Raw genomic sequence first — 13,887 nt, 5'->3', positions numbered from 1 at the left:
TGTTCGTGTGTACTTCTATAGACATACCTTGGACTCGCATATGTTTCTGTTGTACCACTCTGAGAGATGTAATATGGGTGGAACGGTGTTTCACTTGTGTTATGTCAACGACTTGTGTACTACACCATGCAGTGGTACGCTGGGTCATCACAACTTGGTAGGTTAGCAAATCAAGTGAATTGAGAGGATAATCTCAACACTGCCGGGAGAGCCAAGCCATGGACCATGTCCCAACCTGTGAAACACACAGGCAGCTCATAGGGTGTGCTGCATGTCTCACAGCACACACACAACCAGGGGTGAAGTACCCAGAAAATGGAGAGCTGTCGACCAGGGGAGCAAAGGGAGACAGTATATAAACTTTTCACAGCCAAACCCTAGAAAATCCATCGACATATTCTCCAAGGGTAAGCACAGCCAAAGCCTCAGAACAGGAAGAATACCAAAGCTCTTCCATCCATCCAAATTCACCAAACCATCCAGAACAGTTCCACCAAAAACTGTTGCTGTAGAGCAAGCCACAAGGAGGGAATCATCACAAGCTAGCCAGGAGGAGCAGGGCAAGATTTGAACATCAACCAGAAGCAAAACCTCTACATCAGCACACAATCTAGGAGCTGGAGTGAGGTATACCAAGATAAACATGAGCAAGCAACTGTTTTGCTCATAAATAAGCATATGCATATATAACAGAAGCCAAAAGGGATGGAATACCCTGATTATATCATCACTTGGCTACTAGCCATTTGGTGCAAACAAAACCTAGGAGTAGCCAGCAAGAATTCATCCAAGGGAACACTGGTTGTGTCAACACAGTGACACAACCAAGGAAATCCAGCAAGGATTTGATCTTATTTAGCCAACCAAAGTCACCTAGCACCTAACAGCTAGCTACACCATCAGATATGCAGAAATATATGTTTCTGCAAGTATTTTTCAACATCAAAAGCTACTGGCAGTCAAGTATGATCAACCAGTAAGCATTTATCCATTCACAGCAAGCCACTAGAGGTGGGAGCTACCAAAACAGCAAGGTATTGCTGTTGAGGCCACCTCAACCACACAATCATCAAAACCACCAAATCATGCACACTTGTCATTACCTATAGGGTTCAAAGTGAGCTAGGGTCCCCAACAAAGGGTTGGCATCCCTCTAGCTCAAGTAAATTAATCATAAGATTCATTACTGCAAGCAGTTCATCTCATTTATCCATTAAATCATGATAAGTTATTCAGATAAATGAATTACACAAGCAACCAGTAACTAGAACTCTTGCAAATGAGCCCAAGGATCACTGCAAGCATTAGTATATGCTTAATTAAGCATTAGCGATACCTGATACATGGTGAGGAGCTACACGGATACGAGAGAGCATCACCACAAGGCACGGACGAAGCAAAACCGAGCAACCACCAAGCAAGCCGATGATCACATGATCATCGGGGCTTAACGAGCATGAAAGTACATGCTAGAGCCCAACCTAGCACCAATCCATGAATCATATAAATTACATAGCCACAATTCATTAACAGTTGCATCACGGATAATCAAATGAATGATTTATAATTGTATCCAGAAGCACATCAAATACATGATGTACCACTGGATCAAGCTAGACAAGAATAGCACACATCACTTACCTTGCTCAAGCAATGATTACTCAAGTAATCGAACCAGGGATACATATATGGATGGCACACACATATAATTAAGCCATAGCAACAACCAGAGCCACCAAGCAAGCAATTGAATAAATTGTAGCATGACCAGAAGCATAACAGGAGCAACCTAGCAGGCCATGAGCATTACAAGATGCTCATGAGCAAATACACATGAGTTACATCAGCGATAATAGCAAGCACACAAGCATAAGCCAGAGAGAGGAGAGCACCAGTACAAGCACAGCAATAGAGCTAGGCAGAGCATGGCAAGCAAGCAGCAGCAGCCGTAGGCACACAACAACAGCAAGAAAAGCAGCAGTAGCCAGTAGAGCAGAAGCAGCAGCACGGCATGGCCTCTCCATGAGGAGGACAGCCGCGACACAAGCTAGACGAAGAAGGAGAATAAAGGAATAGAGAGAGGGGCATACGTGGAGCAGCACCACGACGTCACCATGGCGGCACGGTGGCACTGCTTGGCCATGGCAACGCCAGCCACGGCCAAGCCAAGCATCGCCGAGCGCAAGCGCTCCAACACACCAGGCGAGGCAGACGGCGTCACCACCTCGCCAGGGACGCCGGCGAGCGCCGAATCGCCATGGGCACCACAAACCCTAGCTCGCAGCCGGGTTGGGGGCGAGCGAGGAAGGCCACCAAATCCAGATCGACGCGGACGATCTTGTGCGCCGTCGAAAGGCGAGGCAAACGCACACGATCTTATCGCCGGAGATGGCCGGAGGCAGCGAGGGTAAATCGGAGACGGCATCGGCGACCGCGAGTCGCCAGCGCACGGGGAGGTTAGGGTTCGTAGAGGTGACGCGGGGAGAAACGGTGTGAGCGACCGAACGGGTCGGTTGGACCCGAGTGGGTCTAACCCAACCCATTGGGCTCCACTGACTGGTGGGCCCGAGGGCATTTTGGACATTTCATAAATGGCCATTTAATTAAAAACTTTCACAGAATTTTATAAAATAAATATAGCTCTAGAAAAATAAGTAAAAATATGTAAACCACTTAGAATAAAATCCTCTATCATAATAAAATATGAAATGGAATTTTTGAGACAATTAAAAATGAGTCACATTTAAATGCAAGGAATTAATTATTAAAAATTAAACCTTGTATTTTTAATGATAAAAATAAGTCCATAAATACTTTTGGACTTTAAAAACACCTTGACAACATTTGAAGGTAGTATTTTACTCTAAACAGAGTATCCCTAAATTGTTCTTAGTAATTACCTCTTACATGAAATAATAAAGCATCGGGAAAGGAGGGAAACAAACCCTTAAAGCTGAATCATGCATAAATGCTTCTTTAACCATTGCCCTTATCGGACAATGATGCTATTTTTCAGCAACAGAGGACAAGGGTCAGTCCACACCTTCGAATTGCAACACTTTGCAGTCTTCAGGCAAGTTCATCGCTTGCTCATGTCATTTGAGTATTTTTACCAAATTACTTGCAAAGTACTGTACTTATCGCTCCTGCATGAAAAGCAAAAGTACTACTTTCATAATTATGAATATGACCACGTGGTTGGCAATGGAACCATGAAATGTTTTGACATGGTGGAGGTTCCATTGCAATGGGTTTATATCCATATAGGATTAAACAACAAATGTCGTCCAGTGATTCTTGTCTTTGTAAAACTCGTGTTAACCATAAGATCTGGAGTGGGATGGAGTAGTCAATTGTATTTCCACCTCTCGTACATCAACGGATGTGCTTACCGTAGCAGTTGTGTCTTGCGAGAACAACCGGAGGGTGGGGATCCCCTTCTAATTCCCCACGGTAATGCGCTCTATGATGGGTTGCATTGGCCGGCGAAGGACCATGGTTGTGACCTGGTAGTTGTCGAGGTCGGAAGATATCCAAGTGATATAGGCCGGCGAGGATCCAAGGTCGGATTTGCAACAAAGGGTGGGTGTGCGAGGTAGCGGAGGAATATGATTGGCTAAGACCTTATACCGGCCTCACACCAAAGGAAGTGTGGACGGGAAAGCTGCCCGGTTGGCACCATGGTTAAGATCTCTTATGGGTAAAGCAACACACCTCTGTAGAGTTTAATGAATCGTGACCTGTCACTCCCTGTTCCGGGTTTGGAACTGCGAACGCTGCCGGAAAGGAACTCCATGAAGTTCTAGTTAACCGGTGAAGGCTGACGGACATAGTTCTTGTTGATAAAGGAAACCTTTTGAAGAAATGATTATCAAAATCTGCATTGGTATTAGACTTGTTGGTCTGATATCGTAGCTAGTGCATTAAACACCTCTTTTCTATAATGAACTTGTTGAGTACGCTCGTACTCATACCACTCTTAAATCCCCTGCTTAGATTGCCTGAATCATCTTGAGGAGGACGCCGACAACCAGGAAGGAGCAGAAGAAATCTGCTATGAAGAACCAGACCTCTCCGGAGGTGTAGAAGGTGTAGACTATCTTATAGTCTACGGAGCCGGGAACGGTTCCGAGGGAGAACAAGCATAGAGTACCCTACTAGTAGTAGTAACCGAGCAGTGTGAACACGTAGTACTTAGCTGCTCGAGTAGAATAAGATGTATGACCTGCTAAGACTACTATATTGTAAGTTAAGTTGGGTTCACCTCGAACCCAGGAGTATTCCTCACTGGACCCAGGAGGAACTCCGAGATAATATGTATATATGGTTTGTAATAATAAATGAATGAGTTATGGACCAGCTATGTTCTGTTGTCCTACTCTGAGGGATGTAATATTTGCTGATTGGTACTTCGTGAATGTTATATCAACGACTGGCATACTACAACATGCAGTGGTATGCAGGGTCACCACACCATTCTCCTCCACCACTTCTCTTCACTTCTCCTTCTCCCCACTTCTCCTTCTCCTCCCCTCCCTTCTTCTCCACCACCACCACCTCCTCCCTTCTTCTCCCTCCTCCTCCTACGGCTTCCTCCTCTAGCGACCACCACCTTCTTCTCCACCTCCGGCAACCACCACCACCACCTTCTCCTCCTCCTCCGGCGACCACCACCACCACCACCACCTCCTCCTCCTCCTCCTCCGGCGACCACACACCACCACCACCACCACCACCACCACCTCCTCCTCCTCCTCCTCCTCCTCCTCCACCACCTCCACCGCCACCTCCTCCGGCCGGCCTTCTCCTCCTCCACCCACCCCACCCCACCCAACCACTCACCTTCCAGCGAAATTCCAAAAAAAACCGGCGAAATTCCGGCGGCCCCAGATCTAGATCTAGCCGCCTTTTTTAAAAAAAATCAAAAAAAAAAAATTTGTGGCGCATATTGGCATGGTGCGCCACAGAAGTTTTCAAGAAATTCTGTGGCTTATATTGACATGGTGCGCCACAGAAGTTTCAAGAAATTCTGTGGCGCATGTACATATGCGCCACGGAATTTAAATACTAGTCGCGTGACAACTGTGGCGAGAGGGATATGCGCCACAAAAGACTGATTTGGTGCGCCAAAGAGCTATTTTCCAGTAGTGGGCACGCCGCCCATATGAGCAGGCGCTTCCGGGGACTACAACAAGATCCGCCGCCGCGGACGGGGGTCGGGGAGGGGTCGCGCGTCTGGCTCGATGAGCTGCTGCCGCCGTGGACTGGGGTCGGGGAGGAGTCGATGAGTTGTTGCCCTCGTCGGAGAATATTTGGGACAGGGGAGTGAGGGCACGTAGGTGGGTCGGTTGTTTCCCTTTCAGGTCGTTGACAGGTGCCTCACGATGTAGAAGTGAGCGCTCGCAGGGGACGCTTGCTACGAGTTTAGCGCCTGACTAAGCATTCAGCGATGCGGGCATGAGCGCTAACCACGTAATTGGATTTTCTTGATTTATTTTATTTTGCCTAAGCGTCCAAATAAGAGTCTTTTATTGTACATGCCCTAACTAGGTTCAACGATGACACCTTCAAAAAGGGGAAAGGATGAAGGGGAAAGGAGCTCTAGAGCGCCTGGCAAGGCTTTGCCCGAGCCCTCGGATATCGGTTCAACGATGACACCTTCAAAAAGGGGAAAGGATGAAGGGGAAAGGAGCTCTAGAGCGCCTGGCAAGGCTTTGCCCGAGCCCTCGGATATCCACTCCTAATAGAAATATTTCAGAATCCACTACCCTCACGGCCACATCAAGCAAAAGTTAGTCCGAAATCAATGTCGTCGGAAGCCATTGAAATGGCCAGGTCCCAGAATCTGCGTTTGAAGCTGGGTACATCCCTACATGAGTTTAGTACTCCCTCCATCCATAAAAGAATGTCGAAAATTTATCTAATTTATACAAACTTGCAACACCCTTTTATAGATAGAGGCAGTACTCCCTCCGTCCCATTAAGATTGTTTGAGATTTGTTAAAAATTAGATGTATCTAGAATTCTAGATGCTATTTAATACGTCCAAATTTTAGTAAATCTCAAACAGCTTTCATTGGAGTATGATGTGTATACATAGAGTGACTAGTGTTTTTTCTCATCGTACCAAGTATCATAACTTAATGAAGACGCATCGCAAAGTCAGACAAGAAGTCTGGAATTCATAACGACTGCAGTCAATGTCTCCGTTTCATTGTACAACCAACTCAAAGAGCAAACTCAACAAAAGTTGAAATAGGAAATATACATTATTTAACAACACAAACCACACATGCCTGCCATGGTATCAGGATGCTTGCGACGGTCCAGCCAGCCAGTCCATGACTTTGTGATCCATGATGCAATTACACGGCTCTAGAGGATTAATAGAGTGTTCCCCACAATTTGAGCAGTCCTTGAACTCTCCAAGCTCAAATTTTGAGTTCCAGATAAAGACCTTAAGCCTTGAAGCTTTATGGAGCACAGTACTTGAGATCGCGGAAGTCTCATAACCTGATATATCCATATACTCAAGCTCCTCCAGGCAGTCAAGGAATTTTATTATTGCGGCACAGGACATATCAGAATTTGGTATCTCAAGCTTCTTCAGACGCGGAAGAGAGTCACAAATTATAGAGGCCATATAGTCATCCACATAAAGAGCAAACACTTTCAGTTCCACGAAGTCTGGGCAACACTGATGCACATGTTGGAGGGCATCATAATTAATAAGACTCTCATCCACCGCCATGCCTTTAAGTGACTGAAGTTTGCCTATCGCCTTACAGAACTGATCATAAGTCATACATGTGGTAGGAAAGCTGAAATATTGCAGATTCGGACTCCTGTAGGGAACATCAAGAAAATACAATCAAATTATACTGACAAGAGCCATGCCCATCAAAAAATCCATGTCAAACAAATGCAGAGTTACCGGATATAAACAGTATATAAATTACAAAATACCATTAAAAATGCAACGCAAATCTATCAAAACCACATGCACCTGGGTTTATAGAAAAAAACATGCCAAATCCGTTTTGCATGTTTTGTGGTTTTGTTCACTGAAAATACCATTGCTACAAATTTCAAATGCTCTAACAAATATCATTCATTAGTGAACCCACATCAAATTGTCAAAACATGAATCAAAAGCAGTTTATAAGCATCGGAAAAAAAAAACTGACCAGGTACAAATTCTAACTATCATCTAGATGAAGTGCATTGCCATGAAAAATCTCATAGTTTCAAACAAGAGATGACACTGCGGGAAATCCGTCCATGTCTGGAGCCTCCACCACCCATCCCTGGAAGCAAGAAGGCCTACTCTAGCAGCAGCGGCAGGACTGCGCTGCAGGGATTGTGGTTATCTCTAGCCTGGAAGCGTACTGCTCTACGTGAGTCATGCGAGCTACGGCATTGGCATCTTCCTCATGGCGGCAGCAGGGCCACCATGTGTGGCACCACTGTTCCCCCATGCTTGCATAGTTGCATCTCAAAAGGCGTTCCTTGAGATTATTCACCTGCACACATGCATCTATCGAGAAGCCGGTGAGTCAGGGGATAGGAAGCAACAGCCTCTACACATGGCACGAGATTAATTCCCTGCCATCAGCATGGGACTACATCAGACTATAAACGTGGCCCTTGCTTCCAAAGCCAAGCCATATGTCCGGGTGGGTTGTGATGCTATGTACATAAGTACATGGCCCAACCAGAGCAAGAAGACCAGCATATGGAACAATATCTCAAATCGTTCAGTTAGTTACTTATCATTGTAAGTTAGGAAGATATCTTTTAGCTTTGGTCTTATGCTAATTAGAGATTAGATCTACAGTTTTTTAGTTAGTCCAGGCCTCCATATAAAGAGGACTCTCTATGAGGAATTATCAAGCAAGAAAAAATATATATATTCCCAATCTTCTTCCTGTTACCGAGGCATCACCGTTGTCATGGTGCCGTCACGCCTATTGCAGTTCATGCTACCTCTTGGTAGCCTTAGGCTCCTTATTCTACAACTTTCATAGCGGGAAAGCATTCTTCTAAAGGCCTAAGAGACCAAGGATGCCACTTGAATGTATAGTCATGCAAACAGCTAACAAATCAACAATATTCTTTAAAGCAAAACAGTTACAGATAACTGATATAAGATAAACGGTTGATTTTGTTCCATCTGCACACAGGTTAGAAGATGAGATCGACTCTAGATTCTAGAGATACATATAAATTAACTTATGTTTAACTCTGATTCAACACATTTGTTTGTTCGCACCAATTCAAAGGATAGTTAACTTGAAATTTGCATTCAACTTGTACGAATTCTATTGCAAGGAGAATAAACAAATAGGAATCAATGAAGAAGGTACACCCAATACTTACATGAACAAAACAAACATTAACAATGGAAAGTAACTTAGCATATCAAAATCTGAGAACATTAACCTTCTTTTGTGATTTGCACAGTCAAGTCACCTTAACATTTTATATGATCAAATAACTGAAGAAGTAACCAGTTACTCAGCTCTCGTGGGAACATTTAATTCATGAAATACTTTTCACCTCTCTGCTTCTCTTTCTTACTTCCATTTTTATTCACATTTAAAATGTAGCAAACTAACATTACAAATGCACGAGGTTGGTTTGCCACCGACCATGATATGAAAATTTATAGATAACTTCTAGTGGCAAAGACTCAAGCTGTCAGGATGCTTAAAATAAATAAAAATGAAAGGGATAAACTGGCAACTTGTAGGTGACAACAAATAAGAGGTCGTCAGGAGGCGAACCCTAAACAGCAAGACTGGCCTGGTAATGTGTAGCAAGGACATAAGTATGCAGCTCAGAAATTAAGGAGTGCTAGGAGATCAAGAGAATGAAAAGGAAAGATGGAACATTACGATGGGTGCAACATAGCAAGAAAGTGGAGGCAATTGCAGTTTCAGCAGCAGAGCATGGATGAATTGCAAAAAGAATGGCATTCCACAGGAAACCAACAAGGGTCAGGCAGCAAGGAAGTGAGTATATTTGTGGCCGATTAAGGCCTGGGCAGGTTGTGCACTGCAAATCTGCTTTGCTGCAGAAGCATGTGGTAGCAGTGGGGTCTCAAGGATTTTGACAAAAATCAAGTTTAAAGCCGAGGGCCACAAGAGAGTACTGGTATGACGTAAGTGCAGTGTGCTATAAGGCGCTCATGTTAAAAGAGGTAAGCTTCGATGTGAACATGGATTTGTAATACCCATTTCATTGCGATTCTTCAAAATATTGTAAAAAAATAGAACATTAGTGTTTTAACATTAGGATCAATTAATCTCATTATTCGAATCATGTAAACTGCAAATTCCCTCTTCAAATTCACAACTACATCCTACGGTAAGTACATAATGCTGAAAATTATATACATTTAATAAGTGGATTTGGTGGAAATACAAGAAGAAGAAGAAGGCAAGGTATGTCAAAAAAACTCATTTTCTGCATCACTTACAGAACAATAAAATTAGAGGAACTAGGACCCAGAAGCCTCACCTCTCAGCGAGGAACAGGATGTGGTCTTCATCGGCAAACTCAGGGAGGAGCACAGCCTCCATCCGACCATCTGCCCGCGTTGCGGCGACCTCAAGGACGCCGGCGAGAGCGTCCTGGACCGATACGCTTGTGCTGGTTGCACGGGTCCCAGCCGCGCGCCGGGCGGAGGTCAGGGCTGTCCAGTCCCGGATATCAACGCGGCGCCATGCGAACGGGTCGCGAGCTGCGGCCCACCACGCAGAGCAGGCACGGGGAGCGCCGCCAGAAAGTAGATCTGGGGTGCCCACGCGGGACATAATCGCCACAAGGAGATCGTGCTGCAGCTCCCCCCACGGCCGGACCGGCGGCGACGCCATTGACGTCGGAGACCGGTAGGTAGTTTCGTTTTCCCTTTCTGAGATGGAGAGGTAGGGGGAATGTATCCTGTGCACCCAAGCAACTCATGCACCCATGCATCTAGCTCTGATTGAGAACTTTAAAAGTTTCAAAAAAATCTGACAAAAAGTTCGGAAATAGATAGTACTAGTATCTAACATGTTACCAAATTTCAAGTCTAAATTTGAAACACAACTTCAAAATAAAAAATGACAAATTTGTTATGAATAGTGATAATGGGCTAAACTGAAAGCCCAACTTGCATTTGGCACTATTCATGGTTAGGTTTGTTTATTTTGTTTCTTGATCTCTATTATGAATTATGATTTGAAACTTGGTGACATGTTAGATCTGAGTACTATCTATACACATAACCTTCGGTTTGATTTTTTTTAAACATTTAAAATAGTTAACCGGGGCTGGGTGCACGGGGTGCATGAGTTGATTGGGTGCATAGGATACTTTCTCGGGCCTTGGTATGCAAAGCCTTCGATCTTTAAGCTGTGGCTCAGTGTAAGGTTATAATGCTTCTGTAGTTATAGAAAAAAAGGTTATAATGCTTCTCCTGTATTTTTAGTAATTAATGGTAAATTTTACGGACTAATGTTTTTATTGCGCTTATATAAAAATATATTCCATAAGTAGTTCTCCCAGTCTATGTGTTAGATTTAGGTGTGGATGCCATGACGATAAAAATATATCTTGAATATTGACATCAAGAATATTGGACAAGAATAAATAAAGGTGAAATTCTTGTGTGAACATGCTCTAGCTTATGTATTAAGCAATGGATGATTAAAATTTTGAGAGTTTGATTTCAAGAGAAGAATTTAAGATATAGCTCTAAGTCGGTGTCATGATAGTCTCAAGAGTTAAGCTATGGTTAACCAAGATTTAGAGCATGCAATTAAATGAAGAATTATTTAAGTACTCAAGATATTATGATATATCATGAGCGGATACAAGGTTTTTCGAGAATACACCCCAAAAGGTGTATTAGATATATAGAAGAAAGGGCAAAGAAGTCCATGACAACACCGCAAGTGGCCAGTTCATGTTGCCAACATGGGCCGGCATCTCCCGAGATTAAGCCTACTCTCCTAACCGCCACCACAACTCTACCGGCTTCGGGAAGTTAAAACTATCCGTGCGAAAGAGCCTAGCTACACGCCACCGCATGAACTCCTCCTTGATCTTCGTCTTGATCGCCATGACAATCGGATTGGCGGCGTTGAAGACCACGTTGTTCCGATGCCGCCAAATGCACCAAAAAGAAAAGAATGATCGTAGTACAAATGTCACGTTGCGCGGCTCCTTGATCCGGTCCCCCAACCGGCCAAGTCGGAGTCAAGCCGTAGGCACCCAATCTGGTTTACCCCGAGCCGCACGAGCGCCCGGGCCCATATCTCGCGAGCCACCACACAACCCAGGAGTAGGTGCTATATCGTATGTGGCTCTTGGCTGCATAGGGGCAAGAAGCTAGGAAAGGAAAGCCAAGCCGCTACAGCCTCTCGGCTGTCCAACATATATTCCTGATGACTAGCCACGCAAAGAATTTTGAAGAATAAGGTGCCTGTGACAGCTAGACCGGAGACGCTGTGGGCGCTCTTACCATGCCGGCGAAGAACGTCATGTAGGCCAAGCTCGCCGAGAAGGTCCCATCCGCAGACTAACTCCACATAAACTTGTCATCATGCTCTTGCCCCAACTAAACACAAGCCAAAATGTACCACAAATAGAAGAACTCGGTCACAACACCATGTCCCAAATCCGGGCTGCAATCCCTCAGCCGCTCACCACCCAGCCCATCCTTCACCGTGCGCGAGTTAGCCTTGCGGCTCGCTACTAAAGCAACCAGATTAGGCGGAATGTCAATGACCCGCTCTCCACTGAGCCACCTATCATTCTAGAAGAGGGCGCTCTCTCAATCCCCTACTATCACCGCCATTGCTGACTCCACGAGGGCGCTAGATAGGTGAGGGATCTGTAGGATGAATTCCGCCCAAGCCTTGGTTGGGTACACTCTCTGAAGCCACGCTGAAAGTGCATGGAGCCCCCATGTGTGGTTTTGGTAATTAATGACAATTCATATGGACTAATGTTTGCATTGAGTTATAATTGTAGGAGTTATCCATAGGCAATGCTTGAACCATATGTTGGCTTCAAGGTTGCAATAATAAGAAATGAGTTGCAAGTTCAAGATGAGGCAACTCGAAGAGATCATATGCTTGAAGCTTTCCATTTATATGGTGTCCATGGGTATGTGAATATGCACCAAAGTAGAGCTCCCGTAGTGGAGTGTGGGGGAGCAATCCACAAGACTTCATCAAGCAAGCACAATCAAGAAAGGCGTTCCATCTAGTTGCAGTCAAGATCGTCATCACCGAGCTCAAGTGGAATGCGCAAGATTAAGGCTTGGTTTTGATAGGGTTTCTTTCTTACCGGTCTCGTGGTTTAGTTAGGAGATCGGGTTATAGGTTAGTTGCCGCACTATCAAGGGGCTCTCGATTGAGTAACTCGGTCGTATCATTTAAAAAGAGGTCAAACCGTTGCATCCTTGCATCATATTTCCTGGTTTTATTTAGATCTTATCCATATGGTGTTTTAGAGTTTGTGCTTATTCTAATGACAAGCTCTAGTTCATAAAAAACAGATTCCACATGAAATACTTGTTGCGTTTTTGATATTGGAGTTTTTCCTGCTTCTTTGTATTAAGAGGTTTCACCTCTAAATTCATGGAAAAATCTATCCCGCATGTTAATAATATTTTCACTCTTTGTGGGGAGCTCTTGTCATCATTTTTCCAACTAAATTAGTTTCACCTAAATTCGAGTTTTCTAACTCAAGTTGTTGCAATTTCCTTATTGGAGGTGTTACCGATTTAGCTCTTATAGATAGGTTAAAACTTTCCCCTTTTTATATTATACTCCGTGGTTGGACTATGATGTTTCCCTGCATGATCTTGTAGAACTCTTCGTTGTGATTCCATCGAGCCCAAGATCATCAAATTCGAGTCCCGATGGGGAAGTGGCGACGTTTTTGGTGTGCGGTGCGCTGCCAGCCAGATTGGTTCGGCCACGGGCCGGAAGGTCCGGCTAGGCCGGACCAGTCCGGCCCCTGGTCCGGCCAAGCAGTCCCACTCTCAGATTAGTCACCGGAATGGGTCCGGGGCTGGCCCGGACAAGTCCGGCTGACCAGATTGGTCCGGCCGGGTGCGAAAAATGGAGCTTTTTTCTCCAAACGGCTAGTGCTCCTCCTCCCATATAAAAAGGGATCTTCTTTCCCATTGAGCGGTTGCTTCTTCAACTCTCTCTCTACTCCATTGTTGACCTTGAGAAACTTCCTCTCCTTCTAATCCCTCCATGATTCTTGCTCATATTTGAGGAAAAGATAGAGGAGATCTAGATCTACATCTTGACCAAACAAATTCCCCTCTTTGTGAGGGAATTCCACTAGATCTAGATCTTGGAAAAATTTGGTGTTCCTCCTCCTATTTGTTCTTCATCTCTTATTCCCCCAATAGCTTTAGTAGCTTTGTTGTAATTTGAGAGTGAAGGATTGGGCATCTTTGTGGTGTTCTAGTCATTGCATTTGGTGCATCGGTTTGACTTCTCAGCGGTGATACGTGGAGGTGAAAGTTCGTGAGACATACACTTCGGGAGCTTGTTCCCGGAGCTTGTTCCTCTTGGGTCTTTGGACCCTAGACGGCTTAGTGGTATTTGTGGTGTTCTTGGGGCCTCCAATTAAGTTTTGGAGATTACCTCAAGCTTTGTGCTTTGTGGCTTAGTGGTGTTCTTGGGGCCTCCAATTAAGTTGTGGAGATTCCTTAAGGCCTTTGTGGAAATTTATTGGGAGCCTCCAATTAAGTTGTGGAGATAACCCCAAGCTTTGTGAGCGGGTTCGGTGACCACCCTAAGGTTCCATAGTGGATCGGGGACATCCCTTTTGGTGGGAATTCTCGAGGAGAATACGGTGGCCCTCGTGCATTTG

The 13,887-nt window shown here is 44.7% G+C and overlaps 1 protein-coding gene across 1 annotated transcript; it reads right to left on the bottom strand.

Annotated features, from left to right (window-relative positions):
- Positions 1 to 6,140: 6,140 nt before the first annotated feature.
- LOC124698689 (F-box/LRR-repeat protein At3g48880-like) lies at positions 6,141 to 9,928 on the bottom strand. The gene is made up of 2 exons (XM_047231154.1): positions 9,523 to 9,928; positions 6,141 to 6,845 (listed from the first exon to the last, which is right to left on the bottom strand). Exons 1-2 carry the CDS (start codon positions 9,876 to 9,878, stop codon positions 6,308 to 6,310), a joined length of 894 nt encoding a protein of 297 aa, XP_047087110.1. The 5' UTR covers positions 9,879 to 9,928; the 3' UTR covers positions 6,141 to 6,307.
- Between the last annotated feature and the right edge of the window lie 3,959 nt (positions 9,929 to 13,887).

This window comes from Lolium rigidum, chromosome 3 (genome assembly GCF_022539505.1).
Source record: "Lolium rigidum isolate FL_2022 chromosome 3, APGP_CSIRO_Lrig_0.1, whole genome shotgun sequence".
Classification (NCBI taxonomy): Eukaryota; Viridiplantae; Streptophyta; class Magnoliopsida; order Poales; family Poaceae; genus Lolium; species Lolium rigidum.
The sequence above is the reverse complement of the archived record's forward strand: the minus strand, read 5'-3'. Positions and strand labels throughout refer to the sequence as shown.

Bases quoted from the DNA above. Each gene is read 5' to 3' on its own strand.
- LOC124698689 (XM_047231154.1), bottom strand. From the start codon at position 9,878: ATGGCGTCGCCGCCGGTCCGGCCGTGGGGGGAGCTGCAGCACGATCTC. The intron at 6,846-9,522 runs GTGAGGCTTCTG...TGTTCCCTACAG, and splicing joins ATCCTGTTCCTCGCTGAGAG to GAGTCCGAATCTGCAATATT.